The sequence below is a fragment of the Ictalurus furcatus genome, chromosome 6, assembly GCF_023375685.1.
Source record: "Ictalurus furcatus strain D&B chromosome 6, Billie_1.0, whole genome shotgun sequence".
NCBI lineage: Eukaryota > Metazoa > Chordata > Actinopteri > Siluriformes > Ictaluridae > Ictalurus > Ictalurus furcatus.
Window position 1 is genome coordinate 19,114,997 of NC_071260.1, and position 18,923 is coordinate 19,133,919.

An 18,923-nucleotide genomic window follows, 5' to 3' on the forward strand; every position below is an offset into this window, starting at 1 on the left:
GTACTTTAAAATGTCAATGCCACTATATAGTTTTGTGAAAAAATATGTGCCCCATCCTGATTTCTTTTGGTTTTGTGTATATCTCATATATTTCAATCAAATCAACACTCAAATCGAATTTTTTCAACGGCATGAAGTTGGCTAAAAGGTCTGTTTGGAAGACAGGGGTCCCGTTACATCTGCCGTAAACCTAAACACAGAATTCCACAAAAAGAGGATCATACCTACGGTCAAGCATGGTGGTGGAAGTGTGATGGTGTGGGGATGCTTTGCTGCTTCAGGGCCTGGGCAACTTTCAATAAATGAGAGAAACATGAATTCTGCTCTCTACCAGAAAATCCTAAAGGAGAATGCCCGATCTTCAGTCTGTAAATTGAAACTGAAGCGCAACTGGATATGCAGCAAGACAATGATCCAAAGCAAAGGAGTAAGTCCTAGTCCTAGAACTAAGTGAAAGTCTGATCTCCAGTTATCGGAAGAGTTTGTTTGCAGTTATTACTGCTAAAAGGTAACACAGCCAGATTTTAAATTTAAGGTGCCAGTTAGTTTTTCATATTGGTGATGGATAACTGTTTTTGCTTCAGTAAAAAAAATAAAATAAAAACCAGTATTGTGTGTGTACTCAGGGTGCATTTGTTTTATGTTGTATTTCATTTGAAGATCTAAAACTATTTAGTATGAAACATACACAAAAACAGAAGAAATCAAGATGGGGTAAAAACATTTTCTCAGCACTGTACAAAACTGTGCTGTTTGTACGAATGCTTAGTGGGGCAGTATGACAACTCCAGCCATCTGTGCTTCTAAAAGTACTATATAAAGTCCCACACTCCCTGCCTCTGTCCAGCACATGATCAGTGTATTTAAGCACTTTCCCCATCTGAAGTGTACAAACAATATATTAAGACTTACCTGTTAATTCCAGAGCTAAACACAAAGCTTGAAACCGGAGTTATTTCTACCATCCTAAGAGCTCCTACAACGTACAATATAATAATAGGCCTGACTTCCACCATACAAATTACATGCACGCTTCTATAGAAATAATGCTCTCCAGAAATGTTAGCAGGTTTACTATGCACTGAATTTCATATTACCAGCACGCCCTCTAGTGGAATGAAAGAAAAATCACATCACATCAGCACATTTATAGTCAAACGTTTGTATAAAATTTGATGGTATTAAAGTAAATAAAATGGCATATCTACCAAACACATGATGTATTGGCTGTTATAAAACAGTGGGTATGCAGTATTGCCCATGTTTTGCAATTTACCAATCTACATCAGATAGAAGAAGATGTGTTACTATATTTCAAAGCCAACACACACACACACACACACACACACACACAGAGCAACACCTGTAGCCCTGCTCATGTATGCAATTATCAGCCAATCATGTGGCAACAGCACAATGCATAAAATCATCAAAAGCTTCCGTTAATGTTCACACCAAAAATCAGAATGGAGAAAAATATGTTTTCAGTGGTGTGGTTGTTGGTGCCAGACTGGCTGATTTGACTATTTCAATAACTAATCTCCAGGGATTTTCATGCAAAACAGTCTATAGTTTACACAGTATGGTGCAAAAAAAGGAAACAATTCTTTTTTTCCAGTTTTGTGGGTGGAAATGCATTGTTAATGAGAAAGAGAGAGGGGTCAGAGGAGAATGGCCAAGCAGGTTTGAACTAAACAGGAAGGTTACAGTAATTCAAATTGCCACTCTTCACATCCATGGTGCACAGAAACGTCTCATAATGCACAACACATTGAACCTTGAGCCAGATGGGCTACAACAGTACAAGATCACATCCAGTTCCAATCCTGTTAGCTATAATAGGCACTGGCTCACAGAAACTGGACAGCTGAAGATTGTAAAAAAAACAAACAAACAAACAAACAAAAAAAAGTCCAGGCAATGCTTTTCAAATGTTGAACAAAAGCAAACACCAACATCGGGAAAATGTGGATCTGACAAATCATTACAAGTCAACATTTACAAAAGAGCTTAACCTTTAATGTAATTTTGGGCATCAGAAAAAAAGAGAATCTATCTGGAGCACATTTTACACTTATAATTTGTTCTTTTGAGGTGTTTATAGAAATCACTAATTCATTCGGGTTTAATTTAAATTAAGGTGTCAATATGTTGCACAGAGCAGAAAAGGCATAGTTACAATTCAGGCAGTAATTAAACATTTTTTTAAAAAAAGTCTATAAATGCGTGCATGGACACATTCAATTTCTATTTGTGTTTCATTCTTAATGAGACATCAGGTCAAAGAAATTTGCAGCAAAATATTAGCAAATGACCATTTTATTAAAGATGTAATCTGCCATGTAAGAATGCAAACATTCTAACATTAAGCACTTGTGAATAGCTGGCAGTTTTTTTCTTGAGTAAACAGAAATGAGGTGAGTGTTTTATGCTTTGGAGAGGGCCACAACAGTGAAGCGGAGCTCTTGGGGATCACGTGCCATGAATTTCTTACAGACCTCTGCAGCATCCTGCAAACAAACAGAGCTCATTACACAAACAGTCCTAAATTACAATAATCTAAAATCCCCCTCATCACCACACAAATATCAGAGTAGTTTATCTTAATAGCGATCTGAATAGCTGAGAAAAAGTGTTTAACGGAAATCATATACAAGATATATTTACTTCAAGGAAGCTGTCCTCGGTGGTTTTCCCATGGACTATTGGAAAAGGTTTCCGGCCATCTGCAAAGCAGCCAAATGAATTGCTTAACATCTCCATTATCGTATTTTGTACAATTATGCAATAGGAAAGGCATGGTTGTGGGGTGTTCGGTGGTAATGATTTGATCGATTTAATAATATAAAAAAAAATGCAAATAAATACTATCAATTACTTACCCAACTCATATAGATGTCCTCCAACATTCACAAAGGCAATAAAATGTAAATCCACCTTTTCATCGACACTTGGAGCCTGTTAGACGAGACAAATTTGAAAGAAATGTAGAGATTAACCACGACTGTTTGACAATTTGAGTCTACATACACCACTCATATCTGGAGAATGATGCTTCGATCAGATAAAATACTGCCTATAAGCATCATAAGTAACACATGAGTTCACCTTTCTTGCCTTATTCATAGCTAAGTCTACAGACTTTCTTTTATGACATGGAAATCCTGTCAGGGTTTTACATAAAACATTTAGGGGTTGCCCCTGGGCGACAAATTTAAAAAAACAAATCATTCTTAAGATACAAATAAATAAATGATTTTCATATGATATCTAGGTCTAGGTTATGCTGTGAGGTAGGGATCATGGTTTAGGAGCACCTGCCCCAATACAATGTTATTCTATCTGATCACCATTATGCTATGATGATGATGGGAGTGGTCTTTTCCAGAATGACAATGTCCCCATCCACAGGGCATGAGAGATTATGGAAAGGTTCGATGAGCATGAAAACAATGTAAATCATATGCTATGGCCTTCAGATCTCAACCTAATTGAACACCTATACATTACTGGACTAATGTGTTAGATATCAGTTAGTCATCACTCCACCATCATCATCATCATCATCATCATCATCATGAAAAGACCAAATGAGGGAATACCTTTTAGAAGAATCATCTCTAATAGAACAGTTCTAGAGCCTTTATAAAATCTATACCAAGGCTCATTGAAGCTGTTGTGGTAGTCCAGATATTACTCAAATATTTTATGTTGTTTTTTAACTTTGTCATCCACCTACAGTTCATGTGACTAAAAGATGTCTTCATCACAACTTCAACTTGTCATAGGATTTAACCAACCTCTGTCTGTCCGTCCTGAGCACTTGACTCATGTGTTACACGGATACTCTGAAATAGGCAAAAAGAGATATATATACACTCATATATTACACACACACACACACACACACACACACACACACACACACACACACACACACAGAGTATATTATTTTAAATAAATAAATTCAAAAAACCTTCACAAGACTATTTCAACTACCAAACCAACAGGTTATTGAATTTAGTTCAGTGTCTCTTGACAACAGCACAATATTTAAAACAACCTCATCTTTTTCTAAGAAGGCTGCTTTCTCCTCCGGGCTCATCTTAGAGGACTGCATAATAAACACCTTCAGTGGTGAGTCAGCCTCTGAGAAACAACAATTGCCCATAATTTATTACAAATATTACAAAATATAACATTAAGTAAAACTATAATCAGGTTACATACATACATGCATACATACATACAATTCAAAAAGAAAAAAATATTGATAAATAATACTTTGAATGCATAAACACACAATTTCCATTTTACTAGCTTAGGAAACAATCACTTACCAAACTCAAGATGTGTTTGGTTATTTGCTACTGCATGAATCAGCCCTATTGTGCCACATGCATTTCCTATAGTTTGTTTCATGAAGTACACCTCTGATGGCACTTCCTGTCCCTGTGCCTTAATCTTTGCTTCCTCCTCCAGTCTAAATGACTCATACTGTAAAAATAAATAAATAAAAATAATAATTATGTACAGGAAATTAGTGATTCCATCGATCACTGGCAGTGATGCACTGAATCACACACCAACTTGCATTCAAAGGATCTGTGCACACCTCATGGCAAATTCTAAATACATTCTGTGCATTTAATATAGAATATGTCTGTAGAATGTGTCATTTTCAGGTCAATTTATTTCTCATGTCACTTCCTGAAGTACAGAAGTAAACTGGAATATGATAGTATGTTTGAATAGTTTTTGGAAATCTCCCCTCTCTCTCCCTAGGTTTGTTGACTTGTGTAAGTTAACCAAGACCTTGCCTCTGTTCATGGCAGGATATCAGTAAGCTGAAACCTAAACCGCCTAATATCTTCCTATTACACTGCTCAGGTAATGTAACACCTATTTGGCCTGGAGAAGGACTATTTAACATGATCTGCAGTTTATAATCCTGTCATGTGTGCCCTATAGAATAATGATTTAGTTTAGAAAAGTACTCCGTGTACAGTACTACTACATTACGTTATAAGAAGAGTAGGGGGACCAAAATCAAACACTGGTCCCACATCAAAACAAATTTTATATATTTTTTATATATTACATAAATAAAGGCTATATTTTATATATTATATAAATAAAGACCGATAAAGGCTATTGTTCCCGCTATCAGCCGATAGATTAAACATCCGATGATCAGGGCCAATTATTTCCTGTCAATTAAAAGAGGGCGGGAAATGATGTCTCATGTGTGGAATGATGATAAATCTGCAGTTTGTAAGCTCTGTAAGTTCTGCATTGCTAAAATTTTAGACCAGAAGTGAGCAATAGCGAAATTCGAGTCTACTTCTAACAATCATGTGGACAAGCCAGAAGGCTAATGGAAAAATGTTTTGTGGACGGATTAGACCAAAATAGAACTTTTTGGAGAAAGGAAAACATCATTCCAGCATAAAAAACTTATCCCATTTGTGAAACATGGTGGTTGTAGTGTCATGGTTTGTCTGTTTTGCTGCATCTGGGCTGGGATGACTTGTCATCATTGATGAAACCATGAATTCTGAATTATTCCAGCGAATTCTAAAGAAAAATGTCAGGACAACTGTCCATCAATTGAATCTCAAGAGAAAATGGATCATACAGCAAGTCACCAACCCTAAGCACACAAGTCGTTCTACCAAAGAATGATTAAAGAAGAATAAAGTTAATGTTTTGGAAAGGTCAAGTCAAAGGCCTGACCTTAATCCAATAGTAATGTTGTGGAAGGAACTGAAGCAAGCAGTTCATGTGAGGAAACACACCAACATCCCAGAGTTGAAGCTGTTCTGTACTCAGGAATGGGCTAAAATTCCTCCAAGCCGATATTCAGGACTGATCAACAGTTACCAAAACATTTGGTTGTGTATATACACATTTATATACACACACAGATTTATAGAAGTTTAAGCAAAATGATCATAAAGGCAATTTAGCCACATCAATTCAGTTGCATGTTGCCATTCCATGGTGTTATTCAGGCCATTTGAAAGTGGTAAATGAGGGAGTTGAGTCATCACTCTGTTATCTTAGTGTCCTGCATAACCAGATCTGCTGTCCTACGACTGAACAGGACTGATCTGGGTCACCCTAATTCATGGTCCAGAACTTAGGAACTCCAAGTAACTCCAAGTGAAAAAATGAAAACCTGCCACGATGTTCCTTGAACCATTCAGTGACATTATGTAGCTATTAATGGGAGGTCAAATATGCCACTAAAACATTCATTAGTGGGTATCAGATGCTTTTATGTGTGCCAGGAAAAACATTTCCAGCACCACTGCCCTAGCACCACTGGCATGTACTGTTTATAACAAACAGGATTTCTCCATGTTGCTTGCGCCGAAATCTGATCTTTCCACTGAGATTTGCTCAAAATAATCAGGATCTAACCAACTATTTCACTCCTCAAATCTTCAGTTGTAATGTCCATGTCCATGAAGTAGACACTTCTTGTTTTTTTACTGACATTTCTTGGCACACAACATGCTGTTTAGCTCTTCTAGGAACAACTCAATAAGTCATGTGTTCTCAGATGACTTTCTGCACCCCAATGGTGACTTGAAGCAGCTTGTCTGTTTCAGCAGTTCTTGCCATTCACCTTTGAATTCTGTAATCCTGAAGCTGTTTTCATTTGCCATGATCAAAAAACTGCCAGTGATCTTTGTTTTGGTTTTGTTTGTTTCTCACACCAATCCCTGTAAATGGTTAAAGTGGTTGTGGTTAAAAATTCCAGGGTGATGCAAGATGCCAAAACTGGCACACCCAGCACAAACTATAACACCACATTTAAGGACACTTGTTTTGCTATTCCAATGTTTAACTGAAGCCTGAAGTGTTGGTTTATACCACAAATAAATACATACATACATACATACATACATACACACACACACACACACCCAAGTCATGTGACATATCATCTTGGAATTTTGGGTGGAGTTGAGTGTGTGCCTAATGCACTGACAACTATTTACAGTGTATATACGTATTATAGGTCATATTCTTAAACATGTTGGTATTTTATTAGTTTCACTACGGTTCCTGGATAGTTTATAGTAGTTACTGAAGAATATTCTTTAAAGTGAATAATACACTCAGACTTAATGGAGTCATCAGAATGTACATCAATTAACAAATTATTGAGAGGACATTAAAAAAAAAAAGTTTTAAAGTGCATGAGCCATCTAAAGACAATAGAGATGTACCTTTTCGGTGACAGGGAAGAGGAGCAGGACAGCACACACAGGCCTTGGCACCAACGTAAGAAGCTCTGGGTCCAAACCATATACATCTCCAAACTGCCAGCTAGGAACTAAGCCCAACTGTCGTAAAAACTACAAGACATAATAAGTCAGAAAGATGAAAGCAGATGGTATTTTAGTAGGGGTTGCAGAAGTGGTGAATCAGGGCGTTTGCCTCTCAGTGATGATCGTGAAGAAGACTAGGACATTGTGCTATTACTTCACCTCTGACTGGTGTATATATGGTGATAAATAATAAGAAATAAGCACCATGGCCTCAATTAAGACCTTCAATTGACTACACCTGACTGTGGCTTAGCAGAAGACCAGAACCGAGTCAAGCCATCTACTCACTTGGTTCATTACCTGGAAGAGACAGCAAACAAATCAGTGAACTCAAATAATGTCTCAAGTTTAAGCTCAAGAACGTGATCTGAAGTACAGGTTCAGTGCGATCTTAATGCCCAAACTACTGAGTCACAGTAAAAGAATTCTTATTTGATTCATTTCGTGGCTAATCTAGTTAGCACATTGAATGAAAGTAAAAGCTTACATACGTCTGGATTAGCCTCCAGGGGTAACCAGCGTTGTCCTTCCATTTCAACTAAAGTCTGAGGTACTTATTTTAGTGACTGAATAGTACAATTCACCCTCGATATGTAACGAGGATATATTTAGTGCACGCGTCAGATTTCTTAATAGCTAACAGGTAATCATATGGAGGGGTGTAAAGCGAATGCTACCAAAAACGATAAGCTTCCTGTTTCAATTTACTGGATCCTTCAAAATAAAAGTCCCAATTTATTAACGTGTCCCAGTTTATTGGCTGAATAACGATTGTATAAAATATATCTGCTTTTTACACTTTTATAAACAAAAAAAAATTGAAGAAACGTCCACCATATTTATTATGGAATTTAAAGTCGGGCTTTACTATATAAAACTCCGAAATTAAGAAGACTTTGAGATTGTGCAGCAGGGGGCAGTAGAGAGCGTTCGGCTGGTCGTTTGAGACAGCGAGCAGAGGAGACGAAGAAGAGTTCGAGTTTCCGCGGCACTGTTTAGGTTTGAATCGACGCTAACGTTTAATTTCGGTTCGTGTACAAGTTTAGTTTACGTGTCAACATTGTACTAGTTATAGGTGTTTAGACAGATACTTTAACTTATAGGATCTTTCTCAATTAAATGTCTAGTCTACTAATTTGTTAATTCACGTAAATTAACGTTTATATCAACCCAGCTGCTAACTACCTGATCAAGCTTGTAACAGTAACAACATTAGAGTGGAACTAGTTAACTGTGCTGTTTGGTTAATTTGTTAATGTACAGTAGATATGTTAAAAGACAAGTAAATAAATACGGTTGCATAAATGCGGTTAAGTAACTAGCTAGAAATATTAGAAGTATCGAAAAACAGTCAAGTGCCTAGGCTAGCTAGGTTATTGCTAGCGTTTGAAACATACATGTTAACTAATTAACGTCTGTAGGGTATCTAACGGTCTCATTTCCATCACGCAGCCTGAACTGCAATGACTCTTGCAGTGGCGATGGAGAAGAAGCCAAACACAATAAAGCAGACTGCTGCCAAGATAAAGACAAAAATTCACAGTAAGAATTCCATGTTTGTTTGGGGATTTCCTTGCCTGCCTTATAACCCTTTGTATGTCATTTATTCATATTCAGTAGCAGCTTCATCTTGGTCAGGGTCTCGGTGGATCCCTATTTGAAACACTGGGCGTGAGTCAGAGATGCACCCTAGATGGGACGGCAGTCAGTTTCAGGGCACTATGCACACGCACATTCTCACCTGGGGCAATTTAGTGTCACCAATCCACCCATCAGCATGGGAGGTGGCAGTAAGCCCACAAGCTGACACTCTGCACTGAGAAATCAAGCTCGGGATCAAACCGGAGACTCGGAAGCTGCGAGGTGGCCACGATACCCGCCGCGCCACTATGACGCCTTTCTATGCCATGTAACCTAACCTGTCTGACTGTTGATTCTGTTTTCTTTCAGACACGTCATCGTTCTTCAAGCTCTCTTTGAAAACCAACAACAAGGCCCTTGCCTTGGCTCTGGTCGCCCAGAAACTGAAATCCAAGCAGTTTGAAACAGAAACAGTGCGCTTACAGAAAGAGCTGCAGAGCCGGATCTTTGACCTTGCCGTCCAGCGTCATAAAAATAAACAAATGGTGAGTCTCTGGAGTTCACAGTGGAAGCACATGCGCAGTGATGCTAAAGGCTCTTTTGATGATTTTTAATAAAAATGTTAGATTTAAGGTTCTCAATCCGATCTTAATGTTCCCAGCCAGTGGGTGAATTTGGCTTTCACAAATAGTTCTTTATTTGTATTTGTCTCGAATGACTGCACAATGATCTGAACAAAAGACATCTCCTACGAAGGCTAATGTAATGTACAAGTATAATGGTCAGTTCTTCTTTCAACTCCATAGTTTATGGTTCTGCGTGAGTTCTATAATAACTCCATCAACTGCATGGCTAAGGCAGTGGACCTTATTTCCAGAGAAGAGGTAATCTATTACTAGTTATCCTGTAGGTGGTCAATGCACAAGATTATCTTTGCAGGAACAAAGCTGCAATTTATAATAATAATAACTTCTTTCAAATTAGGGTGCTGAGAGCTGGGACACGGAGATCACTGAAGGTATTAGGATTCATTACATGATGTGAAACGGACACCTGTGTGCACAGTTAAACAACTATACTATAACCTTTGTGCATTAGCATGTCTCATAGCCTGATAATGTGCTGTAGGGTGATTTATGTTTGTGTGTTTGGTTTATAGATGCTTCTCAGACTGAGAAAGATTTACCTGCATTGGTACCTGACCAGAAAAACCGAACCAGTCTATCCAACTGTTGGCAGCAGAAGAACGTCCAGGGTCCTGGTGGAAATGTTTCAATGGTGAATGATGGTCAACATCATAGTTCTTCACCTAAACGAGAGGATAAGCCTCCCAGTTCAGAGATTGACCATACAGCACCTCAAAATACTCTTTACGACTCAGAGATGGAGATGACTGTAGTTGACAATGTCGCTGAAATTGTCACAGTTCAGACCAAGCCAAAGAAAAACTGTAAGGCTGCTCAGAGAAAAACTAGAGAAATCAGTGAGTCTTATTCAGCAAGGAGTAGAGAGCACATTGTGCTTAATTATGATGAAGCAGCCGTGGAGTCGTCTTGTCTAAAGGATACAACTGCGAGTACGTCTATGCAAACATCCTGCGAAACACAACTCCAAACAAGTACACACACCTTCACTAGCAGCAATGAAGAGGAGAGTTTGCCTCAGAGAGTGGAGTCTCTGCAGGAGGAGAAAGAATCAGTCACTGCACGCAGAAAGACTCATGTCACCTCTCGTAACACAAAAAGCAACAGGCGACTGAATTCTCAAAAATACGCTGCAGGACAAACCGATACAAGGAAAATTTACGTAATCTCTCCACATGAGTCCAGCTTTATTTGCACCAGTGATGATTTAGATGATTATTTTAGTGACCAAGAAGTAAATAATCAGAGAAGGAGCAAGGAAATTTTATCCGAGTTTAATGTGTCTAAAGACAAAGGCACTGAACATGAAGCTGAAATGCTGAAACCCGAGAACAACAGTGCAAACAGCAGGAAAACATACGTAATCCCACCACAGTGCAGACAGACTAAAGTGTCATCTTTCAGTATGGATCAATGTGTAAAGGAGAGTGCTGAATTAATTGATGTTCACATTGATGACAAGGAAATCTGGGTCCATGCAGAAAAATGTCAAAGCAAACAGTCAACTCAGTCATTCTCTCAGAAAGAAGAATGCGATACACTGAGAAACAGAGGAACATATGTGATCCATACAGGTCAGGTGTCTGCCTGCAGTGACCTCTTGAATCGTACATTAGACATTCATGCAAATGACCCATCTGGGGAAACAACAAATGCACTGACTTTGGAAAGCATACATGACGCACAGTGTACCTCAGGAATGATTAAGGGGCAGCAATCAGAGCAAGAGGTGTGTCATCAACCTGAAATCCAAAGGTTTTCTAAACATTCAAGGGCTGTCTGTGATGAAAAGCTTTTAGAAAATTCCTCTGATCGTTCTCCAATAGGGCACACTAAAGCCAAGAAGCCCAAGACAATAGGGATGAAAGAAAGAAAGAAGAATTTTTCAACAAGAGAAAATTCATCTGGAAAGAAAAGAAGACACAAGTATAGCTCTACTCCAATTGATGAAATTTTACCAAAAATAATTCCAGTACCAGGTGACAATATAAATAAAAACAACAATTCCCCTAACGTATTAAAGGGGGAAACAGAAGGGTTCAATTCTTCTGCTCTCGAGGAAGCCTTTATGGATGAGCCTGTAATTGAGACTGGGGATACAAACAGCGCTCATGTGAGACACTTTAACCATAATGATGACTTGGATACCATTAATGACATTTGCATAAATTCAAAGTATGTCAGTCCAAAGCGTCACAGTATCCAAAACCACAAGAGCAAGTGCAGAGAAACCTATGTTGTTTTGTCCAATTGCAGTTCGCAGTTAAAGGGAAAGGAAAACATTCTGGTTTTCAGCAGCAATGAAAAGAGTTTAGTTGCAAATAGAGAAAGTGGGATTTCTTTTGTTACAGATAGGACATTTGTTCCTCATCATGACAGTGACAGCCAGTCAACCCCAAGAAAAGCAGAGCAGCTTAAGCAGAAACACAGTGGATTATTCTCTGAGGACAGGCCTCCATGGGAATCCCTCAATTTTGACTCTTGTGGGAGTTTTACTTATGACAGTGCTGTCTCTAACCAGAGGGATTCACAAAAGATTTCATCACAAACTATGGACATTTATGAGGAACCTGGGTTGAATGTGTCACACCAATCTCCAGGTAAATATAGATTTTAACAAACTTGTCAGATGGGGAGTAGCAACTGAATTCACATTTATTGTCTGGAGATCGCAAATTTGAATCCTGATTATGCCATAGCCATTCATGGTCAGGAGTCGAACCGCTTGTAATTGGCTATGTTCTCTGAGTGGGAGGGATGGTGTTATTCTCACCTCTGTCAGTAAGAGCAACACTATCCAATTGTGGGCATTTGAGCTCATGTATGTGGAAGAGTGCAGTTAGCACTTCCTCACAGTGTGTTCAGCTATGCTTGGATGGCTTCATGTGTCTCAGAGGAAGCACAATCATTTACTCTCCCCTTTTGATAGCTGTTCTGTGATAGGGGAGAGCTAGATAGTGGGTGGAAACTGAGAAATTACCAAAATGGAGGAACATGGAGGCTAATAATAATAAGCTTGTCAGATCACAGTTTGAGCTATGTTTTTACCTATAGTTAATGTGTTTTATGTTTAAGTTATAGATGGGAGGGCAATGAAGAGCTTAACAAACACAGACCTGACAGCCAATCCATTAAGTCGATCCCGCAGGAGGGCAGCTGCTGTGTCATACAAGGAGCCGACTCTCAATTGGTGAGAATTGTTTGGTTAATCTTCCATATATGAAATGTTTTTGTTCTAGCTGCATTGTAAGGTTCCCATTGCTTTTACTATTTACAAATTATTATTATTATTATTCATAATAATATTTAATTTCTTCATTTTGCAGCAAAATGAGGCGTGGGGACAAATTCTCAGACACCAGATTTTTAAGTTCTCCAGTGTTTAAAGACAAAAAGAAAAACATAAAGAAAACCACTAAGTAAACCCCCGTACACACTGTGAATAGAATTTGTACATTTAACATACAGTTCATCTTTGTTTTAATTGTATTTCTTTTTTTTTTAATATCTCAATATATTTTTGCATTAGCATTTTTATAATTTAAATGACCTCTCATTACAGTGTAATTTGCAGAACACTTTGTTTAAGTGGCCTATGAAATTCCATCTCTGTATTGGTTGCTATGTTACCAATAGAGTATTGACGTGCCTGTCAGGTAGTGAATGAATAATTCAGATAGTGTGTTCACCTGAGATGTGTACTGTTGCTGCAGAATAGAGTTGTCTTTGCACCTTATATAATACACCGTACCAAGTGGTTAGATTGTTGGTTTTTTTTCTTGTTCGTGTTGAACGTGTTCAGGAGCTTTTGGTGAGTTTGACTGTTTTATTCTTTCAGTCAGATTAAAAGTCTTTTTTCACCCAGATTAAACTAATTTTTGTGTACTGATTTTGAAAGAATGTACAATTTGCACACATTTCAACATGTAACTTGTAAATTTCAGTTTGTATTGGACTTCACAGATGTCCTTTTGAAGTCGTATGCCTAGGCTGATTTTCCTGTACTTGGCAAAACAAAACAGGATTTCACATTTTCACTGTGTAATATTATAGCCCTTAGACACAGATTAACCATGAGGTTAATGTTGTTCTCTTTTAGTGTACAGTGCTTTTTTTTTCTTTAATATTATTTCAGTGTGCACATTTGGAAATAAATGTCCACCTGATCCAGTCCTGATTGTTTTGTTGGTTATGTGAAACATGGAAACCAGACAATTGAAGCAAAACATTGAAGCTCTGCTGTAAGTCCCCCATGAGGCCTTCGATAATAAATGTGATTTATAAAGATAAATTAAAGTCTATTAAAGTGATTAAAGTCTATTAATCTGAAGATCACTGAACATGGGCATGTTGGCATAGTTTCAACACCATAATGACATTGTATGATTATAACTATATATGTATGTGTGTATATATGTATGTATGTATGTATGGGTAAGATGCAGCAATCACTAAAACATTCAATGCATGTTGTTAATAATGTGACTTCTGTAAAAGACAGTACCTTTCTTATTTTATGAGTGGTCATTATATTGGACAAAAGCTCAGGGAAAATGACTTTGACCCGAAGGGGAAAGGCTCTTCCTCGATGCTGGATGATCTGGTAAGAATCTGATTAAATAAATAGACAATTTTACGCAGTACATACGTGCAATATGTATAATTTTGTACTCTATATTATGTTAGTGTTGCAGAGAGAGAATCTTCTCTACTAACTAATACTAACCATTAAAGCATATCACTGCTAAACACACAATATGTAAGTGTTCTGACTTGAAATAAAATTAATGAGTAATCACTAATTATGTGTAAAATGATATATAGGTACAATAACAGAAAGTGCAAACTTTATGTCTGACTGACTGTCTTTATATACAGGCTCATTTTGATTTAGCCATAAGTGTGGCTTTATGGTGGATGAATGAGAAAAAGGGGCAAGATGCGAATGAACTTATGTGAGTAATGTGTTTTATGTGATTTATTAAAAATTAAATTGTTACACTGCTCATTATTTTTGCATCTTGAGCGTTTTTGGCAGTTCTACGCTTACTGGCAGATATTTACCTGTGAACTGTCTTTGTAGAGGAGCCATCAGTCCCGGCCACAGTCACTGTCCTAATCGACTGGAAAGAGAGGCAGTAATCCTCTCATCCTTTGCAGGGATGCTTTTGGTACATCTATTAGATAGATAGATAAATATATAAGACTCATTCTGGTAACCATGTCATTGAAAAAATACTTGTATTTCTTCATTTCAGAATAGCTTACCTGTAAATGAGATCCTGTCGCTGTATAGCTGCAAGCCATCTGCTTCCTGCCCTCATCCAGACACTAAAGTAAAAACATTTATAATAATTTCTAAAAGTGCATTGTTTAAAAATATGTAAGAAATAAAACAACAGGGCATACTGTTACAGTAAAAATGAATGATAGGGTGGTGTGATACGGCCTTGAAGTTATTTTCCAGTGACAGCACATTTTATTCCTCTTGTATCACAGCTAATTTTAATTTATTAATGAACATACTTTTTAACCATTTAATGTTGTGGTACATCTGGGACACAAGTTACACTATACATTATAGCATGTTAATAAGTTAATAAGACAAAGGATGATGAGCCTAAATAAATAAATAAACAATCAGCTTGTCATGATACCAAAAATTCAGAAAGTGAAAAGTCCTCTGTTCTGAAGACTTTTTTCTTTGTAAAATGACAACAGAGAAAATGTTTTAATCTGTTCATTATTATTCTTAGATTATGTAGAGTGTCTGCCATACAAGTCCCCACGACTGAGCTGTTACTATAGAAACAATTATGTATTAGAATTTTCTCATTAACATAAACCAATTACAGATGGCACTGTTGTATGAGCCGTGCCATTATAGAAAATTAATCAACACTTTCTGACCAATTAGATTTTAGAATCCAAAAACTCTGTGGTAAATATCAGAAAGTATATAATCTAACAATACTTTATTAAGTATTATGTTTTATGTTGTAGAACACAAAGTTGTAGGGCTGAACCTTTGAAGGGCCAGGGTCCAGCACAGTTTGGTGATTTCCCTGCTCATTTACACACCTATTAAACTTGCTAACTTTGCCTACTAACCTGGTGAGGTCAAGTCAAGTGGCTTTTTATTGTCATTTCAACCATATACAGCTGGTACTGTACATAGAGAAAGAAACAACGTTCCTCCAGGACCATGGCACTACATAAAACAACACACTAACCACATGAGACGACACAGAACTAAAAAAAATAAAATAAAATTCTACATAAAGTGCACGTGCAAACAACACAAGATAGTACAGTAACTACTAAGACAGAACAATGGGCAGAGTAACGCTGACCAGTACACAGCTCTAGAATGGAAATCCTTGCAGGGATAGAAAACTGCTGAACTCTGACCCAGCACGACTGGATTATCGAGCTTCTATATCATCTCACCTCCACTGCTACGATTTCCACAGGCCAACATCGTTCATCCTTTCTCCTTGTCCTATCACCCATTTGCCATGCTCAGTTCGCATAAGGCAGTAGACCGTTCAAGAAAACATAGTAAGTACTATATATGACACTGTGCACTGACTAGTCTCTGTATTCTCTGTCTGATTTGCATGCATCACAAAAAAGAAATCCTTTTAATGTTTTCCAGCTCAGATGCTGAAAAGGTGGAATACTCAGCGTAATAAAAGAGCATCAGCAGTGTTGGAGAAGCTGAAGGTTTCCTCCCCAACCCCCTCTTCTCTATCTTCTTTCAGTGTGAGTTCTTAAAAATCTGCCACTAAATGAACCACCTCTTATTCTCTCATGATATATTTGTCTATAAAGCATTGTCTCTTTCATTGTATCACATATTTGTCTGATTGTCAATCATAACTCAGTTTATTATTCATCTATTCATTATGAATCATGTCATTCAATAACTACTATGAATTATTTAGCAAATACAGCTAAACAAATTGAATACATAGTTATACATATAGTACCGTATGTATTGTAACTCCATATACCGGTACTTCGGTACCAAGACGGTACTAAAAAGAAAAAAAAGTTGACGGTACCAGATTTTCATAAGTACCGATATTACCGGATCAACCCGGTACTGACGCACTGCCTGACAGGTAGTCAGTCGGGAACATTTCATATGTGCACCGTGCAACAAAAAGACATCGGAGCCAAAGCAGCAGCAGCTCCGCCGGTCGCCATGGCTGCGTCCGAAACCGCATACTTACCTACTGTATAGTATGCGAAATACATGTATTTCTCTCGGGCGCTCGTTTTCCGCTTTCGGTGTTATTACCGCTAAGTGTGTAAAAGCCGCACTCCTAAAATTTATGTGGGGATAGATTAAACGTGCTTTCAGGAAGAGCGGCTGCTTAACCGCAGTATTCATTCAAGCAGTTCAAGCAGGTGAGTTTAAAATTATGATAGTTGCATTATGAATGTTGTAGCATAGTTGAATTCGAGTGTATTATTGCAAAAAAAGAAAAAAAAATCCTCGTTTTTCTTACTTAATGGTTAGCATACGCGCGTTTAACGCTAATATGGTCAGGAGCCCTTATTAACCATTTAATGCTTTAACTTTTATTGGGGTAAAAGTAAATGGGAGGACATGGTGCAGTTTGACACATCAGATGCTTTTTGATGACCTATATATCTGAAATTTATGTGTTAGAAAATAATAGATGTGTGGCTAACACTGTTCAGAAAAACATTTCTGCTCTTGTCTGGATAACTCTAGTAGCTTTGATAATGATATACTTGAAGTATACAGAATTACAATTTTTTTTAAAGACATTCTATATTGATATTTAACTTTATTAATAGTGTGTAGTTCAATTAGCATGTTTTTGTATTTTGCTTTGGTACCGAAATTGGTACCAAGTACCGTGGAATTTTACTGGTATTGATACCGACTAGTGAAATTTTGGTACCATGACAACCCTACACCAGACTGAACCCAAGTGTCACTTATGGGAGTTTAAGAGCATAATCTAAGCCATTTAGTTAAAGATCTGTACTCTGTTGTGTACAGGACACTGAGGATTCTTTGAAAGAGCAAACAAAGCACTATGGAAGCTCTGAGGAATCGCAGCAGGACTGAAGACTACTCATCCATCAACTAGTCTTTAAAACATTCTATTATTACTGTATATCTTTTAGATTTTATTTTTACTTAAAAAAAAAAAAAACAATTCAGTTGCAGTTTGACCTTTTAGAAGTCCTGGGTCATGTTTAGTAATTTACATAAAAGCCAATGCCTAATACACTAGTACATGAAGTGATATCCTGTTAATATAAAATATTTGCATAAAGGGAAATTTCTCATTATGAGATTATTCTAAAATCATATATAAAAATATTAAGTAAGACATGTTATTAATTTCAAGCTTAAAATTGGTTTGTTCTACTGGCAGATAATTTTGCTTCTTTCTAGAATTAAATGCTTCAAATAAACAACATTATCTGTATGAATTTCAGCACATAAAAAAAATAATATAAATCCATGAGAAATCAGCATGCTATGGTTTCACCTGACCAGGCTTTCCAGTAGCTTGCTATACAGAAGCTTTTGCTGGAAACTCTAATGTTGCTGTGTGGCTATTGTGGTTAACATAATCATGATTGTAATATATGTGAAAGGTTCTGCTGAGACAGTTTTTTTTTTCCCTGTAAACAGGGTATTTCTGGTCTGGAAAAACATGTACTATACCAAGATTGACACCAATAGGCAGCTCAAAATATGGTAGGGAAAGTGTCTTTTAAAGTAGCCTTTTCATGCTTATTTTATAGGGTCTGATAGTAATTTATAAATATGTCCAATATTTCTCTGTTGGTTCCTTTTTTGTTTGTTTGTTTTTGAGCAATACTTGTGTTAATCTGTATTGTTGCATTAACCGCCAACTATTTCATGACAACTATTTTATAACAACATTCTGATGTTATAAATTTAGTATAAACACTTCTGTCTAGATACACTATAGATAAATATATATAGATTGAGCTGAACATTTATTTGCTCATTATCAGTACTGAATGCAGAAAGAAGTTCTGTGATCCTCAGGCAGGAGTTGAGTTAATATATACTTGTCTCAAATGTCATGAACTATTTTGACAGATTCTCGTTTGCATCACTGGCTCATGTATGAGTAGCCCAACTCTAGTATCACACATTACTACTGAAGGCTCATAGAGTTAAAGAGATACTAGGATGCAGTGATTCCTGAGATGGACTCCAACCTAGATATCATTGATTTGTCTTGCACACAAATTTCTTTGTTTTACACTGAATAAAATGCTGTCAGTAATTTGGGGTTGTTCTCTTGCTCTTTTGGAGTGGTTTATTTTC

General features: G+C 37.2%; 3 protein-coding genes across 7 annotated transcripts; 2 read left to right on the forward strand and 1 right to left on the reverse strand.

Moving 5' to 3' along the window:
* Nucleotides 1-1,057: 1,057 nt before the first annotated feature.
* On the reverse strand, nt 1,058-14,309 carry uchl3 (ubiquitin carboxyl-terminal esterase L3 (ubiquitin thiolesterase)). 2 transcript variants are annotated; one of them, XM_053626937.1, is made up of 9 exons: nt 7,835-8,033; nt 7,632-7,643; nt 7,242-7,370; nt 4,341-4,497; nt 4,064-4,149; nt 3,801-3,848; nt 2,883-2,958; nt 2,668-2,726; nt 1,058-2,510 (listed from the first exon to the last, which is right to left on the reverse strand). In XM_053626937.1, the coding sequence occupies exons 1-9, from the start codon at nt 7,874-7,876 to the stop codon at nt 2,427-2,429; spliced, it is 693 nt and encodes a 230-aa protein (XP_053482912.1). In that variant the 5' UTR covers nt 7,877-8,033; the 3' UTR covers nt 1,058-2,426. The 2 variants fall into 2 exon arrangements, with proteins under 2 accessions (XP_053482912.1, XP_053482913.1); XM_053626938.1 differs by lacking the exons at nt 7,632-7,643; nt 7,835-8,033 and adding an exon at nt 14,073-14,309.
* sgo2 (shugoshin 2) lies at nt 8,169-13,740 on the forward strand. Of its 4 annotated transcripts, none has more exons than XM_053626933.1 (8): nt 8,169-8,371; nt 8,796-8,885; nt 9,294-9,469; nt 9,731-9,808; nt 9,909-9,942; nt 10,084-12,168; nt 12,644-12,758; nt 12,895-13,740. In XM_053626933.1, the coding sequence occupies exons 2-8, from the start codon at nt 8,807-8,809 to the stop codon at nt 12,989-12,991; spliced, it is 2,664 nt and encodes an 887-aa protein (XP_053482908.1). In that variant the 5' UTR covers nt 8,169-8,371; nt 8,796-8,806; the 3' UTR covers nt 12,992-13,740. The 4 variants fall into 4 exon arrangements, with proteins under 4 accessions (XP_053482908.1, XP_053482911.1, XP_053482909.1 ...); XM_053626936.1 differs by having other exon boundaries at nt 12,650-12,758; XM_053626935.1 differs by having other exon boundaries at nt 8,318-8,342.
* LOC128608839 (uncharacterized protein C2orf80) lies at nt 13,847-18,061 on the forward strand. Its single transcript, XM_053626940.1, has 7 exons — nt 13,847-14,171; nt 14,447-14,523; nt 14,652-14,739; nt 14,827-14,904; nt 16,042-16,129; nt 16,227-16,333; nt 17,610-18,061. Exons 1-7 carry the CDS (start codon nt 14,085-14,087, stop codon nt 17,676-17,678), a joined length of 594 nt encoding a protein of 197 aa, XP_053482915.1. The 5' UTR covers nt 13,847-14,084; the 3' UTR covers nt 17,679-18,061.
* Nucleotides 18,062-18,923: the final 862 nt, after the last annotated feature.

Bases quoted from the DNA above. Each gene is read 5' to 3' on its own strand.
- uchl3 (XM_053626937.1), bottom strand. From the start codon at position 7,876: ATGGAAGGACAACGCTGGTTACCCCTGGAGGCTAATCCAGAC. The intron at 4,150-4,340 runs GTAAGTGATTGT...GTTGTTTCTCAG, and splicing joins CCAAACACATCTTGAGTTTG to AGGCTGACTCACCACTGAAG. The intron at 2,959-3,800 runs GTTGGTTAAATC...CTCGTCTAACAG, and splicing joins CTCAGGACGGACAGACAGAG to GCTCCAAGTGTCGATGAAAA.
- LOC128608839 (XM_053626940.1), top strand. From the start codon at position 14,085: ATGAGTGGTCATTATATTGGACAAAAGCTCAGGGAAAATGACTTTGAC. The intron at 14,524-14,651 runs GTGAGTAATGTG...CTGTCTTTGTAG, and splicing joins CAAGATGCGAATGAACTTAT to AGGAGCCATCAGTCCCGGCC. The intron at 14,740-14,826 runs GTACATCTATTA...TCTTCATTTCAG, and splicing joins CCTTTGCAGGGATGCTTTTG to AATAGCTTACCTGTAAATGA.
- sgo2 (XM_053626934.1), top strand. From the start codon at position 8,807: ATGACTCTTGCAGTGGCGATGGAGAAGAAGCCAAACACAATAAAGCAG. The intron at 8,886-9,293 runs GTAAGAATTCCA...GTTTTCTTTCAG, and splicing joins GATAAAGACAAAAATTCACA to ACACGTCATCGTTCTTCAAG. The intron at 9,943-10,083 runs GTATTAGGATTC...TTTGGTTTATAG, and splicing joins GGACACGGAGATCACTGAAG to ATGCTTCTCAGACTGAGAAA.